The following is a 25,664-nucleotide window of genomic DNA, read 5'->3' on the forward strand; positions in this document are numbered from 1 at the left end:
TTCCGGTTACCGGCAAGGTTTATCCAGGCTCTTGCTCTTGCAGCAGAGGTGACCTCACGGTATTTTCCGGAGGGAGTGGTCGCAGCTGTAGACGATTCTGCTCCTCCTAAATCAGCGGTTGACGATTTTTTACCATCGCAACCTGTCGCCTCGGGGTTTCGTTTCTCAGAATCTCCCTTGGTGGCTTATGAAATGGCGAAAGTTTTGGCTACTCACCCCCCGCTGGGTAGTAACATTCCTCTTCGCCCAGTGCCACTTCTGGTGGCGCATGGACCGGTTCCTCCTTCAGTGGATTCATGGCTGGCCACAGAGCAGCAGGCTTCTGTGTTTCGCCATGCCACACACAGGAAGTTAGTGTTGAAACAGTCCAATCGCGGGTTGATTCAAACTTTTGCCCTACCTCGGGCTCCACTTCCGGTGACTCCAGCTGTTGACTTCCTGCGTTTTGAGCATTTCAAGAAGGATAAAGCGTTTCCTTACACTGAATCTTCTCTTCTGGGGTTAGAGGAAACAGGCAGATCTGCACTGGAACTTGCATCCCTCTCGGATACGCTGCTGCGTTCTTTGACGCGGGCGCTTACTTCTTCCCTAGAACCATTTGAGTTCAGGCAAGATGCAAGCGAACAGGATGTGGCGGCTCTTTTGTCGGCATTGGCTAAAGTTTCGGCGCAACAAATGGCGTCATCAGCACGGCTCTACGCTCATGCAGTTTTTACTCGAAGGGATAACTTCCTCTCCGAGTCCAGACTGCAGGATCGGCGAACTATTGACTCTTTGCGCACATCTCCCTTCACGGAGGAGGCGCTCTTTGGTCCTTTGGCTCTTGATGCTCTTCACAAAGAGACCCAAGAGGCAAAGGATTTGGAGTTTGCCAGATACACTCAACGCTCCGCTAGTCATACCATACAATCCGACTCTGCTACCTACATGGCCCCTGCGGTTAAAGGTAGCTTTAAGCAAAACTCTGGTTCCTCTCGAGGTCGTGGAAGGGGTGCTTCTTCTGGCAATAAGAAGCCTTCCTTTGGCAAGTCTCGGGGGTCTGGGCGAAATCCCAACCCCCAGTGATTCCCCCCTGATCTGATTATCCCTGCAGCCGCCATCCCCGTGATGGTGGGCGGTCCGTCTCGGGCGATCGTATTTTGGATGCAGAACGTAACCAACAATTGGATCGTAGGGATAGTCAGATCGGGGTTCCGGCTTCTCTGGAAAGAGGAAAAGGCTCCTCTTACCAGAGTTCTCCCTCACTTTTCTTTTCCGGCCAACAAGGAATCAGTCATGGTCATAGATGCCGAGATTCTGGCCCTTTTACGGAAGCAAGCGGTGGAGGTAGTATTAGATCATTCCTCCCCCGGATTTTTCAACCGGATTTTCGTGGTACCCAAGGCCTCAGGGGGGTGGCGCCCAGTTCTGGAACTTTCCTCTCTGAACGCCTAAGGGACATACGCTTTACCATGAAAACACCAGCTACGGTCAGGGACACCTTTCGCCCGGGCGATTGGGTCACCTCCATCGACCTCTTAGACGCGTATTTCATCTTCTCATCCATCCTTGCGACAGGAAGTGGTTGAGGTTTCGGTGGAGAAACAAGGCATACTAGTTTCGGGCCCTGCCCTTCGGCCTATCCTTAGCACCATGGATCTTCACAATGGGTGTTCGATAGATTTGTGCTCTTATTCGGCAGAAGGGGGTACGTCTTTGGGCGTACCTCGACGATTGGCTGATTCTGCATCAGGCTCGAGATCTTTGCCTTTCTCACACTCATGTCGTCCTGCGCCTCGCATTGGATATGGGTTTTGCAGTCAATCAGACCAAGTCGGATCTCACTCCCGCTCAGGAGTTTTCTTACCTGGGCATGAGATTCAACACAGTAGCCTGGACCGTTCGGCCCTCTCTCAGGAGAGTGGACAAACTCCAAGACTTAATCAGAAATGGACAAGCCAACACTGGATCCGGACCTACTACGTCTGTCTCGGGGCTCTCCCGTCCCTCTCAATCTCGTAAAGGGAGAGCTTCTACAACCAAGAACAGGCATTCCTCACGGAAATCCGCAGTCTCTGCTTCTTCACGGGTGGATGTTGTGAGAAATTCTCTTCTGCACGCAGGTGCTTCAGACATCACTGTTTCGTTGATTCAGAAAGCTCACAGAGCTTCCACAAATTCGGTTTATTCCTCTCACTAGAAAGCTTGGAATACTTGGTGTCAGTTAAACAACGTCAACCCAGTAGCGCCTAGGTCCATGCAAGTCGCTAATCATTTGGCTTGGTTGTCTTCACAAGGTTGTTCTGCATCCTCCCTTAAGGTTAGAAGATCAGTTATATCTTCAACATTACGACAGTTAGAGCATGTTATCAATCTTGGCGGTCCAATAGCTTCAGTGCTGAAAGGCGCCTCGATTGCAGATATTAAAACAAACAACCAGTACCGGCTTGGGATCTCTTTCTTGTTCTTGAATTTTTGAGATCGTCAGACTTTGAGCCTTTGCATGCTGCAAGCTTACCAAATCTAACCCGCAAGACATTAATGTTACTGTTGTTGGCTTCAGCCAGACGCGGTAGCGAGGTACATTCTTTATCTGGCCTGCAGAAAGACATTTCGTTTCAAGCAGACGGTTTCGTCTCGCTTAATTTTCGACCAGATTTTCTAAATCAGAGACCAGATCAGCAATCACCAGTGATCACAGTTCATCCACTGTCTAATATATTAGCTCCAAACGATCCAGATCTTATGAACTGTCCGGTTCGTGCGCTAACGACTTACTTATCTCGTACAAGCCCCATTCGGGCTAGTAGTCAGAAGCTGTTATTCATCTCCACGAACACAGCTAGACACAAAGACATTGCCAAAGTCACTTTAGCAAAATGGGCTTCCACTCTCATTAGACAAGCCTATGTGTGGTGGCAGCAGAATGATGGTGGGCGTTCTTCTCAGTTCATCCTTCCTCTCTCCTCGGCGAGGACTCATGAGACCCGTGCTTGGGCCTCATCTCTCGCTGTCTTCAAATCCAGGCGTCTATCTGAGGTCTTGGGCGCCGCTTACTGGAGATCAGAAGACGTCTTCCTGAATTACTATTTGAGGGACGTCTCTGGCACTCGTCCTTATGGATGCAACGTCCTACCTGCGGTCGTGGTTGCCGGGCAGGCTCTACCCAGAACTTAGGGTGAGTTGTCTGTCTGCTTATATTCATGTTTTATGATCCCACCTCCTTAAGTAGCAATCTGCTATTTATGAGATTTGGGGAAGTAATATGTAATTTAATCAAAAATTTTAGTGTAAATTTTCATTTGATTAATATACTTACCCAAATCTCATATCAAATGCCCTCCCACCTACCCCGCTTTCAGACTTGCTCAGGCTTGTCAAGAAGTGAATTGAAGATGGCGGCCGCGTGTCACGTGGCGATAAGGGGAGCCTACCCTGAGGTATCACGTGGTCTAGTGACTGTTTATGTGATTTTTCTTTAGGGGAGTGGCTTCCCTTGTGTTACCAGGGAAGCGTGTTCAACGTTTAAGCACTTAACGGAAGTAAATTGCTATTTATGAGATTTGGGTAAGTATATTAATCAAATGAAAATTTACACTAAAACTTTTTATTAATGGTAACAGGACTTAATTATACATGTACGTACATGCACTTAAATAGACAACAAGTGTCTCTTGCTCTTTGAAAAAAAACTAATCTTGTCAGTGCTGAAAGTCCACGAAATGGGGCACTGGCTTTTGGCTTAGTACTTCTCATAATTTACTAGCCAATTTTTTTTATTTTTACTCGCCAAACCAACCATTGTTTTAGCAACTTTACTTGCATTTGGCAAGTAGATTTACATTTCTACTTGCCATTTACATGTTTCTACTCGCCATGGCGAGTAAAATACTCGCCACTTTCAGGCCTGCTTGTATGCTTGCATATCTGTGCATCAAAATCTGTACATACCTATGTTGTGCTGCTATCAAAATATTTTGTCTTTCAGTTGGAACCTTTTATTTCTGGAAAGTGCATGTATGTAACATTCTGTTTCTTGGACTAACAATTGCAAGAAGGGATGGACAAGATAATGCACATGCATGGCATAAAACTATGACTAGTGAACTCCATGATTTTAGATTCATTTTACTTCTGATTTGGGCTCATTACCTCGAGTCTGATGTTTGTGCTTGTTTTATGTCGTTTTTATTTCATTGACTGAAAAGTGTAAATTGACAATTGTGTCTGGTAAAATCTGTTTTATTAACTTTAAGTGGAGGTTCTAATTGCCTTTTTCCATATGTAGATCGTCTTGTTTTCTGCCCGAGCTTTAGACATTCAGTAGAGACAAGTTTTTAAACTTTGTTTCTTACATGTCCCTTCATTTGGTTTAATTCATTGTGTTTTTTATTCTTCAATGCTTTTGATATTAGTTTTTCTTCTTTGTATAATGATTATCATAATAAAAGTAATTATATTATCTCCACAGATTATGCACAGTTTCAATAGCATACATTTGTTCAGGTTTAAACAGTGTACAAATACCTTCATGCTGAAAGAGATCCCACAAATATTTTGTTTGTGAGGGAGGCTTCTTTGCAAGTCTGAATCTTTAGAGCAGGAGCACAATCTTCAAGAAAGTACACAAGTGTATATTTAATCTTTCACTTATAACTGTGTGTACATTCTTGCCAGCCTCCTTGTTATGCTATCTGATTCATTCTTTGACTTCAGAAATGTTGTGCTTAGTTTTGCTTGATCATCACTGAACCAGAGACTATAGAGTATACAGAGACGCGTCATCCTTCTTTGCGCTGCGGTGCGAAACTGAGACCGGCCAGCGCAGCGCGGGAAAAGAGCCACTCCCTGCCGCACAAGGTAGCTCGCGAAAAGCGGCTGCTGTCGGCTGTGTTTATATCACGTTTATATTAACATACTGTCTGTTCTGTCCGGCTGACAGTGCTGCAAACAGTAACTGGATGAAAAAATATGTTTGTTTGTGAACATCCTTTTTAAATGACCATAAAAACACCGCAGAAAATGGTATAGATTAAAATTAAATCAAATTAATTTTCTTAGGCAATATTCGCTGCATCGCTGTAGTTATGCAAACATGATTCAAGTCAGTCTCTTTTCACGAACTAACCGTCGTTATTTTTGTGTGTTTTAATCAAATACAAATACATACTGAATACATGGTTAGTTAAGCCTGAGAAAATATTCAGGAATTAATCGTTTAATGAAATAGTTCCCGGTTAAATCAGTAACTAAGGCATTTAGTCAATTTGGTGTCGTCCCAGCACATCGAAACTGAAATGGGTTGTCAATAACACGGAGCTAAGAAGTTATCATGTAAAAAAAACTGTAAAATACAGCAACTTAACCAGATTCTTGTGACCAAGCTGACTTTAAAGAATCTTGATCGATCGATGATTTTCTTATTTCTTTTTAGTTGCTTCTTTCTTGTTCAGAAAGCTCTCTCACTCTCTCTCTCTCTCTCTCTCTCTCTCTCTCTCTCTCTCTCTCTCTCTCTCTCTCTCTCTCTCTCTCTCTCTCTCTCTCTTTCTCTCTCTAAATTGTATCACGGTAAAGTGCCGATTTACATTACATCATTATTTAATAAAGCTACCCACAGATATGGGTCGGTCAACTTGATCCCACCAATTCCACGAATTGACCTGTATAAGACCAGTCTTGCTTTTTCGGGTACTTCAGTTTGGAATTCACTTCCATCATCCTTTAAGCACCTAAAGTCATTAAAAAGTTTTAAAAAATGTGTAAAAAACCACTTAATGTCTGAGTAGTTTAACGCCTTTTGACTTACCAAACTTAGTATTACGTCAAAAATATGCTGTGCATTGTATATTCTGAACATATTTTTGTTACTCTATTGCTACATGTTCGATTGCCACCAGCTTGTATTTATAATTACCTGCATAGTATGCATTTGATTTTATGAATAACCACATATGTATGCTCTTCATGCCTCATCTTGATCATCATCATCATCATTATCATCATCATTATCGTCATCATCATCATCATCGTCATCTTTATTATCACGTTTTCCGACCTCCTTTTGTTGGTTAACTTTTTAACTTTTTAATTTTTAATTTTTTTATTTTATTTTATTTTTTTTAATTATATAATTGTGTGTCTATGCCGTATGCGTCCCAAGGACAGATTGTAAGAAAAGGCGTAGCCTTAAATCTAAATCCTTGTAAAATAAAGTTCAATTCAATTCAATTCAATTCTCTCTACCCTCTCTATCTATCTCTCTCTCTCTCCTCTCTTTCTCTCTGTCTCTCTCTTTTTTTCTCTCTCTCTCTCTCTCTGTCTACCCTCTGGACTGGTTTGAGGCTGTAGTGTGTATACAGGTAGTGTGTGTTTTCACTGTTCCGGTAGAATAGATCTACACGCAGTTCGACGCTACAACTTTTACTGATTTTCCAACATTTAACGAGAGAAAACTGAATTGAAGAAACAATCCTCACCTGCTCTCTTCCTTGGGAAATTTGAACATCCTGAAGCCTTTGGCATGTGCGTTTGAGCAATTGATTCTTTCTTTATTTGGTGTTTAACGTCGTTTTCAACCACGAAGGGTTATAAATCGCGACGGGTTTGAGCAATTGATGGCCGAACACCATGCCCCACTGCGTTTTCGCGTTGGCGCGGCCATGCTTGTGCAGCACGATATCACTACTGCTGTGAAAAGAGAAAGTAGGTTTTTCCATGTTTCCGCGTGGTGGCGCCACTGGGCATCCGGTCTCACTTTTCAGCACCGCATGGAGCGTCTCTGTATACTCTACAGTCTCTGATTGCACTTACCCTTGAGCACTGGTACCGATTTGTTCAAAAGTAAAACTGGGGAACAAGACTTGTGCTTGTGTTTTCTGTCATACTGTATACAAATGTACTGTCTTGTGAACATCTTGGTACATATTCATGCTTTTTCGTAGAATGTGTGACATATTTTTGAATGTTGTTGTTTCTTATTCTCAGAAACACGTATTTGTAATCTTGCCATTCTGTGTGCATTGTTACTTCTGGTCTGAATAGTAAAAAACTCATCTGCATAGTGAAATAGACCTGTTTCTCACAATTTCCTCATTCACCCGTAGTCGCGTCCTATGAACAGGGAAACTGTAGTACTTTTGTTAAATGTATCTACAATTTGTGTAAAGTAGGACTTTACTCAGTTTTCTTCTTCTTGTCGTTCGCTGTCATTTTGCTCAGTTTTGAAATGGCATTATATTTGGCAGTTGACTTTCAATTATTTTTGTCCGTCCTATTCAATTATTTCATATCTCTCTAGATAGTCTTTAGCTGTGGCATTACCTTTAAATTTCTCTTACCTCTGTTATTTGTGTGTAATCAAGTGCAATACCTTTTACTAGATCATTTGACTTTACCTGTCAAGCTCTTGTGCGTGCAACAAATCCAGCTTTCTAGATTGACTGTATACTGTTTAGCGTTTCCTCCATTGATTATTTCACATTTATACGTTATATATTTGACTCTTTTATCTTTATTTGAGTGTTTCTTGTGCCCAGTTTATTTGAAACTAGTACGCACATTAATTGAATGGGGCCATATTTTGGTGCTTCCCAAAAGAAGAGTTTAGATTGCCACTCAGTCAGAGTATGGTTATGATTTCAGAATTCTGGAACTACTTTGTTGTGCTTTTGTTGGTCGTTTTTGCTACAAGCAGAATGTTTGATCGGCCCTATGCTCCACAGGGAGTCTACAGGAATAAGTCAAGTAAGTCAAGAATGTTTGATCTTTGTCAGCAGCTAGTTTTATAGAATAAAATCTACGTGTTCTTTACCTGTGTCATCCATTCCACTTAATGGTACCGTAACTTTTAGGCATTTGCTTTTGTGTGCTGCACATACATCATTTTTTTGTTATCTATAAAAACTACAACTCTGAATTGTGAAAACTTATTTCCAAGTGAGTTGAATCTGGTGTTTCTGCTCTGGCATGTTAGCATTGTATTCAATAATCACATTTTGTTAAAATGCTTTAAACCCATTGTTGTACTCGATTCAATTCAAGAGCTGCTGCTTGTTCAGTGTAAACTGTGTTCAACTGTTCTTTAGGCGCTGAACACTGATTTTTAAATTTGATATATCTTGCATGCATAGAGCTATATCCATGCTGGCTTGATATCATTTGCTTGCATTACCGTAAACAATAGTGATTGCTATATTGCTATTACATGTACTTCAAATCACTTTGCATGAATAAAAATAAAAAGAAATGGCATTTAGCTTTTGGGCATTTTTAGCATGACTATTGTGTGTGTGTGTGTGTATGTGTGTGAGACTATATTTGACTGCTATAACTTTATTTTGTTGCTGGTACTTGTAGCATTATATTCTTTTCCTTAGGTATTCATGTTCATGTATTTATTTTGTAAGTCTATATATTTATGTTGGTATTAACCTGCATACCTGATCTTGGGCAAGGTAAACAGAACAACCAAAAATCCTCATGTTTTAGAGGCAACAGACCCCCCGCGGGTTAGGGGGAAGAATTTACCCGATGCTCCCCAGCATGTCGTAAGAGGCGACTAACGGATTCTGTTTCTCCTTTTACCCTTGTTAAGTGTTTCTTGTATAGAATATAGTCAATGTTTGTACAGATTTTAGTCAAGCAGTATGTAAGAAATGTTAAGTCCTTTGTACTGGAAACTTGCATTCTCCCAGTAAGGTAATATATTGTACTACGTTGCAAGCCCCTGGAGCAATTTTTTGATTAGTGCTTTTGTGAACAAGAAACAATTAACAAGTGGCTCTATCCCATCTCCCCCCCTTTTCCCGTCGCGATATAACCTTCGTGGTTGAAAACGACGTTAAACACCAAATAAAGAAAGAAAGATAGAGGCATGACATAGAGAGAGACATACACACACAAACACATATTCTTACTTGCAATAGACATGTACAATGAAGGCATGCAGTCTCTCTGAACACACACACACACACACACACACCACACTGTGAAGTCAATGCACCATCTATATCTGAGTAAGCCTTTATTTTGTTAAAACTGACACAACAATCTCAAAAAGAATGCAGTAAAATGAGTCAAGGGATAAAATGTAGAAACTACATGCAAATAAATGATACAATGATTTTGACAATTACAAAGCACACAAATATATATACATACAAAACTGTTTTAATGTTACCAGCTATTTTCTACAATATCAGGCCAATGATTTGTCAGTAATCTAAATTTTTCTACAAATTCACACGCTTTCCAAACAGCGAGTATTGTAGTTTTTTCTTCCCTGTGAACTGACATATCTTTAGGGACTTATTTTTTAATGGATGGGGTGTGAGGGGAGAGGGGGTGCGTGATTGGGGTGGATAACTTAAAACGGGATACAGACCTTGTTTAAAAACTGTCAAACAAATATCACAATTTTCTGTACAGTTTCAAAATTCTTGACTCAAGTGAACAGCAAAATATTTTGTCCCAAGACTAAAACTCCACCAATGCGGACATTTATGGAAAGAGGGTGTACTCACATTAAATATCATTTTACTTACATAAACTACATACACTGTAATACTTCCAATTTTATTGGAATGGCATTATTGGTAATAATACTTTAACTTAACTGTCATTTCTGAATACATGTGTAGTATTTTCGGAGCAGTTTATTTTGAATTTTATTTGAATGGCATTATTAGTAATATTATTTTAACTACTGTCATTTCTGAATACAAGTGTAGTATTTTCTGAGCAGTAAGACGGCATATTTTTCTGTTTGCTACATTGCAGTCCAAGGCAAACGCAGTTAAAATGTTAGTGCATCTTTCAGTGCATTTTCATACTATTTCCATTCATTTAAAAGAAGTTAATAAATAAACACATCAGGTTTACAACGAAATGCTGGCAACCATCACTTTTTCTTTTCCTGGATGACATTTAGTGTTACTCTGCTGTCTTTATCTTGGCACCAAAGTCCAAGAACCAGAGACACAACCACAATTTGTGGTGCATGGTTATATGTATAATTATAACTGCACTGCAGGTGGGGAAAAGATTGCTCCTGGCAGATCAAGTTTCTGCTTAAGTATTTGCTACACACCAAAGAAAACTGTTTCTTCTGGCAGATCAAGTTTCTGCTTAAGTATTTGCTACACACCGAAGAAGACAGTTTCTTTGTGACATATCCGTAGCTTTGATGAATTAGCTTGTCACACAGTCAAGTGTGTGATAGAATCAGGAATGCAGGTACAAAGGATTTTCTGCTCTGAACAAAATTATAAACTAGATTAGATGTGAAAATGTCTCTTTCCTGAAGCAACATTTCAAACTGAAACTGTAACAATCTGGAAATGTTATATGATTAGATAAGCAATATGTTTTGTTAATTTTGTTCCCCTGCAAAGAAAAAGAGATGGTGTGGCATAATTTGTGTGGCTTTTTGAAGTATTCATACCTGCCCCAAAATTGGATTCTCTTAAATTTAAAACCTTCAAATACCTGATGTCACTTTTTTTCCGATGCATTTGTCTAAAACTAGAACTGAGATCATTCCATGACCGGCCCTTTTTTTTTCAAATTAGTCATTAAATTTTATAGCAGTACATGAGAGAAGAAGTTACTCCAGCCCTGCTGATATGAAAAATAAGTTACATAGAAAGAGTGAAACAGGTGCATACAAAACTGTCTGTAGAAGCAGAGATCTTTTTAGCCTGTGCAGGCAATCAAATGTATAGAACAAAGAATGTGCACTAGAAAGAAAGGAAAGGAAATTCTCAAGACAGAATGTGAAGAAAAGAATCGTGGAAATGCAAAACAAAAAAACAAATACAAAAAACCCAACTAAGTGCTGTGAGTTAGTGAGCCTTTGTTGCAGTACAGCTCACAGATGTTGTGAACGTTTCTGCAACAGCATTGCTGCTGACTGAATTTGAAATTCTATTTTCATTCATTTTTGTTTAGATGCAAAGTTGCCTAATAACAATTATTTCCCCATGAGCTGTTTAACAAAAAAAAATGTTTATAACATCAATACAAAAATAAATAGCAAATAAATATAAAATAAATAAATACATGAAAAGTAAATAAATACATGAAAAGTAAATAAACTGAGAAATAAAAATAATGAAGATAAACAAATAAATAATGATAATAAATACATGTGGTATAATAGTATGAAACTTAAATCATCACGCCCCAAAATGGACAAAACATAAAGAGAACAAACCGATGTTCGACAACAGACAAAGTAACCCTATAAAATACAACACACTACACAAGCGAGACAAACAAACATGACAAGTGTCACACTACACACAAAGCACCTGACATTTGCTTTTAACATTCTCTAGCTCCCAACAGCAATCCTCAGGATTTGCAGCTGCAGGATTTTGTTTCTCTCTACTTTTAAGAGAGATGTCTCAACCTTGATTCTCATTGCGCAAGGATTGCAACCTTTTTTGTTTTGTTGCTAGGATGAATACTGGTCTACAAGTGTGCACAGCAAACGTGCAGAATTGAAATTCCACCCACAGGTCTGTCAGAAAGGATTCCCTACGGACTCCAGACGACAGAAATCCCAAATGGAAAGACAATCTGCTGTCTGCAGTCGCACTTTGTTAATCTCAGTACTACGCATACACGGTGGAAACTATTTCTTCCACTCTTTTTGCACAGGAGCTTTTGTCAGGATTGCTTACTACACCACAGTCCGAGCACACGCACACACACATACAAAACACTGACAGAAACAAACAAAAAACGTCTAGCAATTTTCAATAAAAATAATAACAAAAGAAACAAACAAAGTTATAAAATAAAATAAATATAAGAAAAGTACAAGTGAAAATATCATAAATAATATCAAAAAGATAATAGAATAATGAAAATACAAAAAGATGAATATGACATGAAAAAATCAAGTCAACAAATATAATAGTTTAAAAACACCAAAACAAACTTAACTTGATGCACACAGAAAACATACTGACACACAAAAATACAAAATAGATAAACCAAAATAAATATGAATAAACAACACAATAAACAGAAAGTAAAAAAAATCAAAATAGAAAGATAAAATAGAAAAAAAGCAGTATACCACAACAAAATAATACACAAGCCTGGGGAAACTGTCACAGTTACTGAAAACAAACTTGTTTATATTTTTGTCAGATATTTAACGACACTGCTTTGTATGCTCTCAAAACAAGTCTGTCATCACCAGATCATGTATAAACTTCCTTGTTTACCTTCCTTACTCACAGCAACGTACACTATTAAGTGAACATTTTACACCAATACAAAATTAATCTACTTTAAACTGTGTTTTTTGTAGAGAGTGGAAATTACTCTCTTACTCACTAGTGACGCATGGGCACACTAAATACTGAAGTGGTTTGACATTTAACAGCGCAGCAAAATTCCTCTCTTGAAAAGGGCCACACCCACGAAACCTGAATGAGTGCTGATCTCCCATGCACACATTATCCACAAATGTGCTTATATCTGCCATCATTCTGTAATTATATGACCACTAATCAAGTCCAATTTGTGTGTAGCCCAAAGGACTACTAATTCTGATGAAAAATACAAGATAATGTTTACCCAACAAACAGATGTTGTGAACACTGAATATGAAAATTGATGAATTAATAAATCTTTCTTCAAAATTAAATGTCAGTATTTTTTTCCCCGCTACGCATAGTCTGATGATACAGACCAACAAACTGTGAGCATACATGGCTGAAACAGTCATGTGTTTCATAACTATACAATTTCGTAACTCAGTTTTGTTTCGTCTTTTGTTTCTTCTCAATTAAATTAAGCCTACCAGTGAGCTGTACTGAGACATGTGATTATTTGTGCATGAACAAGAATGTTATAAAGTTGGAGTGAATAGAAAGAGAGTGGTCCAGTGTGACAATTGCTTTTGAGCCCTCACTTACACTAACCTTTGCGTGAATTTTGACTGATATTTCAGCTAAACAAGCATAGCTAATTACAGTTTGTTTTTACCTTGAGCAAAAAGTCTTTTGTCTGGTCTGCTAGCAGCTTCAAATGCTAGGATAAAGACAGATATAAAATCAGCAAGGCCACTGATTACTTTAGTTTAGATTTACATTATTTTAGCTTCAAACTTAATTTAGAACTGACACAGCCTCATTTCCTGTCTTTACCTTGATTTAATTTGAATCAAATCATCATTGCAAAATGTACATACCAGTACATGTAATGAAAAAACACATATTTATTCCATACATGTTGTTCAATGTTTACAATAAATGGGATGAAATGAGGACATGATGACTCAGAGTCACTGTCAAGATATTGGGTGGCCATGAAACTTCAGTCCCAGGGACCTGAGTTTCTGGTTTCCCACTCTTTCTTTAAATTGTGGTACTCTGACAAGTATACAAAAAATCCCAGATGGGTTATTTTTCTTTCTCTTTTTTTCTTCTTCTCAATCAGTGAGCTGTGAGGTGCTGAGTGAGGCATAGGCAATTTTTAGTAAGAAAGAAGACAGTATGTGTGCACAGTGAACTATTAAGAAAACAAGAAAGACACAAAAAAAATTAAAAACTAAGGCTCAAACTTCTTTTTTTTTAAGTGAAAGTAAGTGTGAGTCATCTCTAATACAAAAGCTCATGAGAGACTGAACAAGCAAAAGAGCTGAGTGACAGACAGATGAACTGTATGCCTGCAAAGCATACAGTATTCAGAATAGTAGCTCAAAGAACTTGATTCCAGCGTAGCTAGCCATCAGCACTAAATACCCCACACTGTTAGTTTCCGGGTGCAATTCTGAGTCCCGATCAGAACATCAATTACTTTTTCAAGTCAGCAAAGATGTTTGGACTTGTGTGCATTTCTGTGTGCACAGCCTGAGCCTGCACAAAGCTAGGTCGTTGCAACCTATTAAAGATCCCATGTTTGCCTATTCATGAAAGCAGACCTGAATAAAGCGTTGGCAATGCAAACAGACCTACAGAGGGCCACAAGCACACGATCGTTCAAAGACTGAGTGCATTTGCCAAAAGTAGTGTGTGAATAAAAATTAAATATTGACTTAGTTTAAAGGTTAAAAGAATTACTCTTACTATGAAAGACCACCGACGGTGACATCAGGTATTTCTTGAAATGATGCATCCATCTTGTGAATGTTTTCTCTTTACAGTTTCAGGATCAAAGTATGAAAACACACTACTTTCAGATTTCACATCCCCCCATCACCAAAGACTGAATATTAATTCATATTATCATGTTTTACCAGCAAGTTTGTCCTTCAATCATCATTTTTAGACTAGTAAATGTTCATACACTCACAGTAAAAAATGCCATCTTACCTCACTCAAAATATGATAAATTATGTAAGTACACTTATGTAATTTTAAGGTTGTCTACACAAATAAGTTACTTTTCATTGTGGTAAATTGGTTATAGTGGTATTATTTGGATTTTTTAATACCTATAGATATACCTTCAGTGCTTATGATGCACAGTTTACCATAGCGTCTATCAAAAATGAACAATAGACATACACAGATGGACAAACACAGGGATGCAAACTTCAGCTAATTACCTTGAGACTACAGCTAATCAGTGAGCATCTTCAAAACTTTTCCAGGATTATTTCATGTACATGCTAACAAGTGAAACCACATTTAAACAACAAATACCTAGCAATGGTGACTGGTAGCTTCAGCAGGAAAAAAGAAGCAACACTTCTTAAATAACAATTTTCAAAGAAAACTGGTAAAAGGTGATTTACACAAATATTATATTACAAGTACTCATGCTAAGGAATAACAGTGAAACTGTCTTAACAAGTTAACAAGTTATCCTTCTTTACCAGTTAGCCTACGACAACAAAAGCACCTGCCTGTATGTATGCATTCAACTGAAGTCAGCGATGACACTGTTTAAGAACAGCAAATGACATTTTACGGGAGTCACATTACAAAATAAATCACATTCAGATGAACCTAGGTGAACATGAACAACATTTACCGAATGGTTATAATACAGAATGGTTAATTAAGTACAGCTTAAAACACTTGAGGAGAAAATTTATACACAAGCTGACCTGGTTTCAATACTCTCGTACTAACGCTCAATTGATGTTTCCAGTACACCATCAGCGTCTAAATTCAAAGATTATGTGGATTCGCCTAAGACGCTGCAGATAATGACCAGCTCAAATTCTGCATTCCACATGCATGAGACCTTTAAATCATGCATGTCGAGACCTTTAAGACAAGGTATCATCTCTCTCATAAAAGATTGCAGCAAAGCCTACTTTACACGCTCTGAAACTTTCTATATTTTTTTGTTATTATCCCACTTTTTTTAAAACCAAGGCCTGTGACACTACATGATCAGTGTGTAACATAATAGAGCAATGTTTGACATTTCCACTTTTGGTCAGACTATAAATTAGTCATGTGCACCAAAATGTTGATCAGACCACTGGCTTAAGTCCAGTGCACCAAACTTGTTGGCCAGACTTATAACTAGTCCTATGCATCAAACAGTGCACAACAAGCCGCTTCCATTTCTATGAAACCTTCACCAAACCATAATTATAACAGTGAATGAACTGTACAGATACATTTATACATGTTACTTATATCCACGACAAGACTACACCAAAAGGACCCGTAAAACATTACAAGAGCATGCAAGCTCATCAAACAAGAGCAAGCCAGATTGGAACTAGCAACTGTACATTAACATGTGAAATGTGCACCAAAAACTGTTTGGCATGTTAACAGAGACAGCTATACCTACAATGTTTTTGTTTCACATTTTAACAAATCACATGCAACAGTCTTTATCTTGTAATAAGTTTCTGTTCATAATACATACAAGTATGTTATGGTTCTGAACTTCATGAGGAACGTAATTCTTCACGAATCTAAAAATCCAGATATATTGAAAGTCTAGCCAAGAATCACAGCTGCTAGAGCTGTGTTCTATCCAAAATGGGTAAGCACTACTAAAATAGATGTGCACCATGTGCTTAAGAAACTATAGCTGCATGTACTGTGTGGGTGCTTTCACTACAATAACAGGACATAGGTATCACATGATTGACAATGGGAAATGAGGGAAAACAGCAAATTGTGACAGAATAACTCGTGAATAAAAACAACTTTTTTTTCAAGAGCTCCTTTTTTTCTTCTTTTTTTTTTGCAAAGTAGGGTAATGAAATGTGCTTTTCTTACAGACATGTTCATAAATGCTACAAGGAGGCAATGTTTACTCAAGATTTCAGAAAAATAGATTGTATGAAAAAACAAAAATAGGATGAACAATTATAAATAGAGAACAACAACAACAGAAAACGTAAGAAAACTTCACTGCAGAAAACATGCGATAGCAGTCATGGATAAAAACCAAGCACTCTCAGTCCATAAAAACTTAAAATGCAAAACACACACACACAAAAAGAAGATAAAATAAGGCGAATAAATGTACAAGAGGAACTCAAATACAAACTCAAAGATGTTCATACAGTACCACACATGGCAACACTGAAGAATGAACACACAAAACTGAACTGTGTAAATGTAGGGGAGACCGGGGCTAGTCCGCCCCCGGGGCACATCCGTCTTTGTCTGTTTATTCTTACGTTTGCCACCTTTTAGTCTTTCACACCATGTGAGAATGGTGTCCCTACTTCCCGCCATATCCTGCAGAAGTTCAGAGGTTGCGCGCCCATATATCGTGAGTACAGATCACAAAAAGTGTTTTTCTTAATGTTTGTAACATGAATGCATAGCAGTTGACTTAGGTTTTGATGCATTACCTCTGAGAACAAATACTTAGTCTTGGTGTCGAGTGAAAGTGCGTTAATTAAGGTCGAGTTCTGACAAAAGTTTTGCTTCTTCCTTCCCATGTTGTGCTCGCTATCTGGCACTAGAGTTGCCTGCCCGTGCGGGGGCAAGTCCGCCTATTTGTCATGGGGCATGTTCGCCATGAAGAATGTGCAGGTGTGGGAAACAGTCCAGTTTACATCTGCCATAACTGTGACTCGGATGGTGACTCCATCTATTCTCGATGGTAAAGATTGCAGATTCATGTCTAAAAAAGACTGACGCCGATTTGTGTTACATTCTTTCGACATTCTTTTGTATTTTGTCATTGGCATTTTTGAACCTAAATATTGAAGGGAATTAAAAAAGCTTTCCCACTGATCGGGTGCTTGTTTGACTGACTGTGTGTGCGTGCGTGCGTGTGTGTATAAAGCTTGCCCACTACTAGTCTTGTACCTACTATGGGATGAGAGCGGCGGACTTACCCCGACTTGGGGCAAGTTCGCCTACGTTAGGGTAGGTCTACTTAAAGCAGTATGTACAACAAATGTTCATGCGCAAATAAAAACTGCACATTGATATCAGCCACACATTTGTCTTGATGTAAAATAAAAAATCAGTCTTCTAGTTCATCAAACTCACCAGTTATGCTACCAAAAGCATAAAAGTAGGCAGACTAGCCCCGATCTCCCCTACCTAGTCACTGACTCACAAGAATAGTTTTAGCTGCTCAATTATTTAGACCAAACAGTCCAATCTACAGGTGTAAACAGTCCAATCCAGGGTTGTAACACTTTCATCACCTGACTTTTTTTTTTTACACTGGCTGGTTCTTACATTTCCGTTGCATTAATCAGTTTGTGCAAATAAATTCAAAAATTCCTTGCTTTTCAATATTACTTCTGTTTAATTACTTTAGATCTGATAATTGGATCTGATACTCCACCTTTCTCCAACAACCCTCTCAATCAGACTTTATTTGCTTCTTTTTCCAAAGTATCTAAAGAGTGAATAGTTTCCTCTTCAAGAGTACTTACGCAGTGAATGAACTATCCACCTTTGGTACTTTTAATACTGTGAAATAAATACAAATATCTGAGCCTTTGACCACAAGAAAAGCGTGCATCCAAATCCAAACATATAAATCAAATAAGAAAAAGTGCTACACTTACAGAACACACAAAAGCAACAGAATATTCTGCAAAGTCCAGACATAAGCTCTGTTTTGCTGGACTTGCTTGATCAAATCTCACAGATCAACACAGGACTTGCAATCATTGCTTTCTTCAGACTCCGTTTTTGCAGTTGGCATTAAAATTGAACCCAAACATGACTTTATACCTGTAGTCTTTTTGTTTTACAACCTTAAGAAATCAGAGATAAAGTAAGGAAAGTTAAGAAAATACATTTACGTACTTAATGAAAGGAAGAAATGAGTAACAGGAGATTTTAGTAAAGATGTTCAAATAGATTTGTAACTGTATTAGAATGGAGGAAGGTGCACAGTACCACAGTATATCATCAAGTCATGTTAAAGTTCTGCTTCTTATTACCAACAGCAAAGAGACCCAGAATCTTCATAACTGTCTAAGTGGTATTTTGCTGACAATGCTTGCCGCCAATGGATTGCCACATGAGACTGAGCAAGTAACTCCAACAAAACAGAAACATTTGGGTGCACGTGATTCAAAGGGAAGAAAAAGAGCAACTGTACAGGGGATTCACAGGTACTTGAGCAACATGTGTGTGTGTGTGTGTGTGTGTGTGTGTTTGTGTGTGTGTGTGTGTGTGCAGTCAGTTATTCTAGAGCATGTAAGTGTTGTGCCTTTGTACGTTGTGTGTATTCAGTTGTGAGTGGGTGTACATGCATTTGCAAGTGAAGTAAAATGTTGGTAAGCACAGTTTGGGTGTCTAAGCCTATTTGTGTTTGTCAGTGTGTGTAATAGGATTGTGTAAATGTGTGTGTGTGTGGGTGTGTGTGTTTGTGTGTGTGTGCGCATAGAATGCATTACGTTTACATGTGTGTTTTGTTTTAATCAATAATGTACATGAACATGTAAAACAAACTCAAAAAAATCTGATACAAAGACTTCAAAAACACAACTCAATCTTAAGAGAAAGCAAGGAACCTCAAAGTTGCATATATATATATATCCGACAACCAAATAAATCACACAAAGACACACAAAAACAAAACAAATTAACACAACAATAACAATAATGCCCAACACATGTAAGACATGATAAACAATCACAAAACATATAATTTGACTAAAAAAAGCAAGTACGTCAGTGTGGATATATGTATTTACATTATGCCAACAAAATCAGAAGCTCAGTACATGCTGGAATGTCACAACATGCGCTCATCACTGTGTGACAGCAAACAAAAAAAGCACCCTAAATGCTGTGATAAAAATAACAAATACACTTTTCTTAAAATGACTGTTCAAATGAAAGAAAACATGTCATACCATTAGTGTAATGTAACACCGGAAGTAAATAAGATGCACACTAAATGCCCCGGAAGAAAATCTTAAAGAAATCTGTATGAAAATCAGTAAAAAGAAACATGTTTGCATGTTATAATTCTATGCTGATTGTCACAAAATGTATAACATAATTAATGTATTCCAATGACATGTGTATGTCTATCATAAATGCGTGCTAAAATGTTGGTTAAAAAATACAGTACCATACACAAAAAGTGCAAAACGATTACCGGTATTTGTAAAGTTAAGAAAACTATATAGAGAGAGCAGCATAATGTGTTTTGCAAAACTATTGAATTCTTAGTCTTTCATTTTTAGCTATGCACTGTAAACACTGAAAATATAAAGTTGTTCTTTTCTGTGACTATACACAATAAAAATACGCGAATGTATGTTCTTCTGAAGCAAAACATCTCTTTATCATATGTATGTACTTTGAAGCAACTGGATTTTGAACACACTGTAAACACTGAAATTATAAACTCGTTCTGTTCTGTGACTACACGTAATAAAAATATGCATATGTATGTTCTTCTGATGCAAAACGTCTCTTTATTATATGCATGTAATTTGAAGCAATTGGATTTTCAATGTTAAGATGTTGTTAATGTTATGGAAACTTCTCATTTTCCAGATTGTTTTTTACCCCATGATAATACAATGTATCTTCTACAATCAGTAAATTTATTAACTTCTATTTTAGAACTTTCTTGCAAAAACGTTTTCCTCCCTGGATAACCTTCCTTGTGTCGCTTCTTCCACATTAAATGAAAGAGACAAAGACACACAAATCATGTGCTTAACCCTATTTCAAAGAGAATAACATATTCGCATGCTGGACATTTTCCATGTTGATTCTTAAATTAAAGCATGGCCAAATGTTCTGAAATGTTCACAGAAAGCATGAGCTGGATCATGAGTGGAAAATCAGAACAGGGCACAAAACTGTATACCAACACATTTCCTCCCAATGATGAGAGCAAAACAAATGGATTGGATCACGGGTCACAAAGCACGCAAGAAATACCAACGCCTATACCTCGAGTCTAACCACCAGCATCAACCCACAACCTGGAAAAGGATGGCTCTGAGACTTATCGTCTTCATTGCCAGGATTTTGTTGCATTCGGAGGTGTCGGCAAGTGGCATCTCCTTGAAACCTGAATCTGGCTCCTTCCCTGAGAACTCGTGCTCGTAAATGATAGGGTTGAGCTTCATCTCGCCGTAGGGACCCTTCAGCACCAGAAAGTGCAGGCGTATGGGATTGGCGGGCGAGGCCGTCTTCAGGCTCAGCTGGTATTGCATGGAGCGCCGAGTGGAATGCGAGGGGTTCTTGCTCTCAGTGTAGTTGAGCGAAGCGCGGATGGACCACTGGTAGCCAAATGCGGAGAAGCGGCAAGACTCGTAGAACAACTGCGTGATGAAATCTTCTGTGCGGTATGGCTTCAGCTGGAGATCTGAAAGGCGCAAGAAGGATCGCAATCAATATGCAATAAAAGTTTTTCTTATTTTTAGTGGATTGCAGTTCTTCTGGTATTCCGTTCTTCCTGTTTGTTTGTTCTTGACATCTGATGTCTGCTTTCCTTTTTTATACCTGGTGGTAACAGGAAAATGATCTGCACCCCCCTCCCCGACCCCCCAATTTCCTTGTGATGCTTAAATGTTTTTGTTATTTACAACAAAATAGAGACAAAAACCTGATTTTACAAGCATAAGGCAAAACAAAAGTGAGAAGGTCTCAACCCTCAGTAAAACTTACCATTGAAGGTGATCTTCTCAAATGAGAGAAGAGAGAACACCGTCTTGTAGAGCTTCTGTTCCTCTGTCTGCCTCATGTCAAATGCCTCCAAAGCATCCATAATCTCAAGTCCACTTTTGCTGGGCAAAACGCAGCTGGACTCATGCTCGGACAGGGCCTGGTGAGGGCCTTTCCACCGGCACCCAATGCGAGCGTATCGACAGACAGTTGGTCTGCAAAACACATCCAGTTGATGCTAAAACCCTCGCCTAATAATTGTATTCTTAGCTAATCTTATTCTCGTCTGGCTGTGCATGAGTGCTGGTTTTGTGTGGGTTTGATGGCCGATTACCAATGCAATACCATACTTACGATATTACCAGTAAAGCGGAAGGAGACTTAGGTGATGGTGGGTATTCTTCGCTGTTAACAAAACCAATTGCTTTTACATGGGGTCACCTGCAAAAGAAGCTGATTAAACACTGTGACAAAGGTTGAATGAAAGCGAAGCATGGCTTTTGTGTAATACAAAAATAGCCTGGCAATGAACCTGTACCACCCACAAAGTAGATGGTGAGTAAGCACTGAAAAAATGCTAGCTTGGAAATGCATTAAATTACTTCAAATAATCAAAGTTTGTAATTGCTCATAAGAATGGTTAACCAGCTGTATACAGCAGCAGTTGTAGGTTTTAATAATTTGAAGTTTCATAGCAAAATGGGATTTTGCCTCTCAATCTTACAAGTGTAAACCTCGTCTAACAAGTGACTCTCACAAACTAAAAACATTATGACGCAAATCACCAAAACCATTGTAAACCTGTGTGCCATTTTCACAAACCTCACTGCATGTGCAAGACATCAAAACATCCATCTGCATCATCAAAAATACATCTATACAACACACAATAGTATACCCCATAACGCATCAAAAAAACGACTGCTATGCAGCTTGTGTTTGCAAAAGATGTAACACACAGATAAAAAATTAGTTCTGAGCAAGAGTCCAAAATCCTCTTTTACTTTTAATTATGCGCCTTTGTTTTAATAATGTGCTTCGGTATACACACACATTTTGAAATGATTCCTCCACCCCATTGAAAACTTGCAAATCTATCTCAGATACAGGAAGACGTGTGTGCTCTTGCAGCAGTTTTGAAGAGTTTTAACAGAAGAGGGGGGCCAAACAAGCAAAGGAGGATAGACAGGAGATAGAGAATACAAGCCATATTTGTACTTTAGCTCAGCACACAAACGTCATTGAACAGGGGAACCCATCGATAGCATACTGAGCAGGAATACAAACAGTCCTATCATACAGATGTTGTTAAAGTTTACAAGTTTTTCAGATGAAATGAAACAGAAGTTTTAAAAACCAAAGAACAATATTTTGATCAAAATTCAAAAGACATTTTATGATCCTACCTGTGATCAGTTTCAGAAACTGAAAACCAGATGCAAACCTAATCATTCTATTTTCTCGGTTGGTATGGTTCACCTGAACAAGTCAGTTTTTAAGCATTTTTGCAGCAGTACAGTGTATGAGTGCAAGTTTAACGGGCTGATGAAATGATATCTTTCAAAGCTTGGTATTTGTACTTGTATTTGTCTAGAAGTAACTTGATGTTTTATTCAGAACACACACACGCACACATACACACACACACGCACAAACTGACAAAGAGGCACGCACAGACATACCAGAAAAAAGACAAATTTAACGAGAACCAAGAAAAGACAGACAGAAACCTTTCCTTCCGAAAACAGATAGGTGTTAAAAAAAAAAAGTGTCTTTAAAGACAGAAGATACTTGCCCACTTACACAACTATTCTTTCAGTGTCGCTTCTTAGATTTCGCTGGTCTGTAGAATTTCTTCTTCTTCCGCCATGTTAGGAATTCAACTTCGCTGGATCAGCCGAATGCCCTGTCAACAAGACCCGTGGCTCTCCTGCCCGATGACAGAGAGAAAACATAAAGAAAGTGCAGTAGTGTTAAGGGAGGGGTTAAAAGTGGGGAAGGGGGAATCAAACGTCGAGGATCTTCTTCCATGGTCAGGCCAGGCCAGGAAGCAAGGCAAGGGGTCAGTGCAGTCCAGCCCCTGCCTCCATCGTTGTTGTCCACCCTGTGTCTCCCTTGTGTGGAACCTGCATTGTGTTTACAGCCTTGCAGGAAACTGTGTGACCGTGCTAGCACAGACAAGCTGACAGGATGCAGGCACCGACATTGCAGCCTCCTCACGCCACCCTACCACCTTACCTAGCACATGAAACTACTGATTTGACGGACAGAGGGCAACGTGGGCACATGCATGCCTGCCAAGCCTGCCTGCGAGCACATAGTCCGCACACTTCTTACCCCCCACAATGGGAGGGTTTCGCTGAATGTTTGAGGGTGTCCTGAACTAAGACACCCCCAAGCAGTGCTTTCACACCACACCTGAAAAAAACATCCAGGTAGGTTACTGTGAAAAATCAAACGTTTGAGAAACTGGCAAGCGTTGACCGGAAACCAAAGTTGTTTTTCTTTTTTCCAGGGTCATCACTGCTCTTACCTCTCTTGGCACAAGTGCCGCTGGTGGTTGCTCATCTGAAATCGGGGAAGGCGGAGGTTGCAGAGGTGACAATCCACAGGCATTTCAGATGCTGCCTTTTCCACTGCCAGGTTGCGAACGCAGTTGTTCTTGTTGATTTCACAGCGACAGTTTGGACATGTGGCGGTCTCATCTCTGATGCGAGAATCAGCCAACAAATGGTTGAAACAAGACGCACACATAAGATGTCCATTGGTGCACTGAAACAAAAATGATAGATGAAAAGACACTTGAGAGAAGACAAAGGAGTCTCAAGACTTGACAATAAAATGAAGACTAGTTTACTGAGTCTAATCACACATTTCAGACCACAACTCTTTATGTTGTATGGATAATACATATAATATATTACTTCTTGGAGTGGCCTATTTAGCTCAGTCCAATTTCAGATTAAAGAATAGATGTCTATTCTTTTCATCATATTTATGCGTTCTGTATTTTGTTCACTCACTCAGTCACTAATACAGAAAAGGACATTGAACATTGGAAATTCTGTAAATTATATATAAATATGTGTAATGCTTCAACTTGAAAATATTGGTTTTTAAACAGAGACAGCATGATAGAGAGAATGAGAGAAAGAAGAGTTCTGGATTAAAACAAAATAGACGACAGAAAAAAAGTTCAGTAGAACACGGGCTACAAACATTTTTTAGTGTTTAATTGAAGCAGAAATAATGAGTTGTTGATATGAATGTAATATTATAAACAGACCATTAAGTATGGCATAAAGTCACACTAAATTAATTCTAATACATTAATTTACAGCTTATCATTCTTAGTCTTAATTGTTTTCCCTGTTCCTGATTATTTTTCTTCAGTCCAATTGACTGAATAGGTAAATCTTCAAGTCCAAGCTTGCAAACCTCAAAACTGACCTGTCCACACTCCATGCTTCAGTGAACAACAATGACAACACTAAGGGATTAACCATGCCTGGATGTCAGCTAAGTGATTATAACTGATGATAGATTATTTGGAGGCCTTATTGCTCATAAAAAAACTGTACTTTAATTTAAAATAATCATCAACACCTGACACACTAGCTGGTGTGTCTAGTTCTAGTGGTTGGCCAGTTGACACCATGAAATACACATCAACATAGCCATTTTTTTCATCCAGGCTACGGCCACTCCTTTGTCTCGTGACTTTATCCCCCACCCTCACCCTCTTTTTCCTCAACCGATTTGTTCCTTCTTTCTGGTCATCAGCAACATAATACAAACTCCTCGGGAAAGAGAAACTGCATGAGTAGCACGAAGTGTTCGAAGATTACATTGTGCACCAAACGCATTCCTTCGATTGCATGTGTCACTCGTATGTTAATGACCTCTGTACTAAGGTACTGCGAATACTACAGCTGGGAGGGGTGGTGGTGGAGAGTAGCCTGTTGCCATTTTGATTCCGAGCGTCTGCTGTCAGTCGACGAAATGTTATCGCACCAAATTAGTCTCTACGAAGCAACGGAGATGGTTAAAATAAGCGCAAACGTTTCAAACCTGTCACACACGGTTGGAAATATATATGCAATGCAGAATCCCCAAAATGTGTTCTGATTTCACGCAAAGGTCAAACTCGACCTGCACTGGCATACCTGATAGCATGTCTGTGGGAGATCTAAACACACTGCACAGCAGAGAATCCCGTTGAGCCGATCCTCAAGTCTGTTCGTGGAGTCGAGGGATGGATCAGACAATTTTGCCTTTTTGTGGCATGGCTCATAACTGCCTTGATTTTCTTTATCAGCACAGGAAACTCTCAGCACTTGCGAGCTCTCCCCTTCTGTGTCTGCCATCTTGTTTGTTTGTAAATTTCTGTGTGACGTAGCACACCGTCAGGCACGTTGCTGACATCATCATCGGCCAATCGGAGCTTTGTTGACAGAAAATCGGGATTTTTCGGGGGTCTGACTAAATGCTACGCGACCGCACGCGGACGCACGCGGCGTTGCACTACCTTGTGCTACCAAACTAAAACATGTACATGTACTATTTTTTTTATATGTGTATATATAGTATCTTCACAACATTATCTGACTTTATATCAAGTTTTAAGTCACAGAA

General features: G+C 38.9%; 1 protein-coding gene across 1 annotated transcript; it reads right to left on the minus strand.

Moving 5' to 3' along the window:
- Positions 1-8,984: 8,984 nt before the first annotated feature.
- On the minus strand, positions 8,985-25,401 carry LOC138963211 (zinc finger TRAF-type-containing protein 1 homolog). Its single transcript, XM_070335264.1, has 4 exons — positions 25,196-25,401; positions 23,563-23,801; positions 21,033-21,244; positions 8,985-20,730 (listed from the first exon to the last, which is right to left on the minus strand). Exons 1-4 carry the CDS (start codon positions 25,394-25,396, stop codon positions 20,333-20,335), a joined length of 1,050 nt encoding a protein of 349 aa, XP_070191365.1. The 5' UTR covers positions 25,397-25,401; the 3' UTR covers positions 8,985-20,332.
- Between the last annotated feature and the right edge of the window lie 263 nt (positions 25,402-25,664).

This window comes from Littorina saxatilis, linkage group LG1 (assembly GCF_037325665.1).
Source record: "Littorina saxatilis isolate snail1 linkage group LG1, US_GU_Lsax_2.0, whole genome shotgun sequence".
Lineage (NCBI taxonomy): Eukaryota > Metazoa > Mollusca > Gastropoda > Littorinimorpha > Littorinidae > Littorina > Littorina saxatilis.

What these genes read in the sequence shown, in the direction of transcription:
- LOC138963211 (XM_070335264.1), bottom strand. Translation starts at nt 25,396, where the DNA reads ATGGCAGACACAGAAGGGGAGAGCTCGCAAGTGCTGAGAGTTTCCTGT. An exon ending in TCCCACAGACATGCTATCAG is followed by an intron (nt 23,802 to 25,195) that starts GTATGCCAGTGC and finishes TTTTTGTTTCAG; the next exon opens with TGCACCAATGGACATCTTAT. An exon ending in CGGCACTTGTGCCAAGAGAG is followed by an intron (nt 21,245 to 23,562) that starts GTAAGAGCAGTG and finishes TGTGTTTTGCAG; the next exon opens with ACCAACTGTCTGTCGATACG.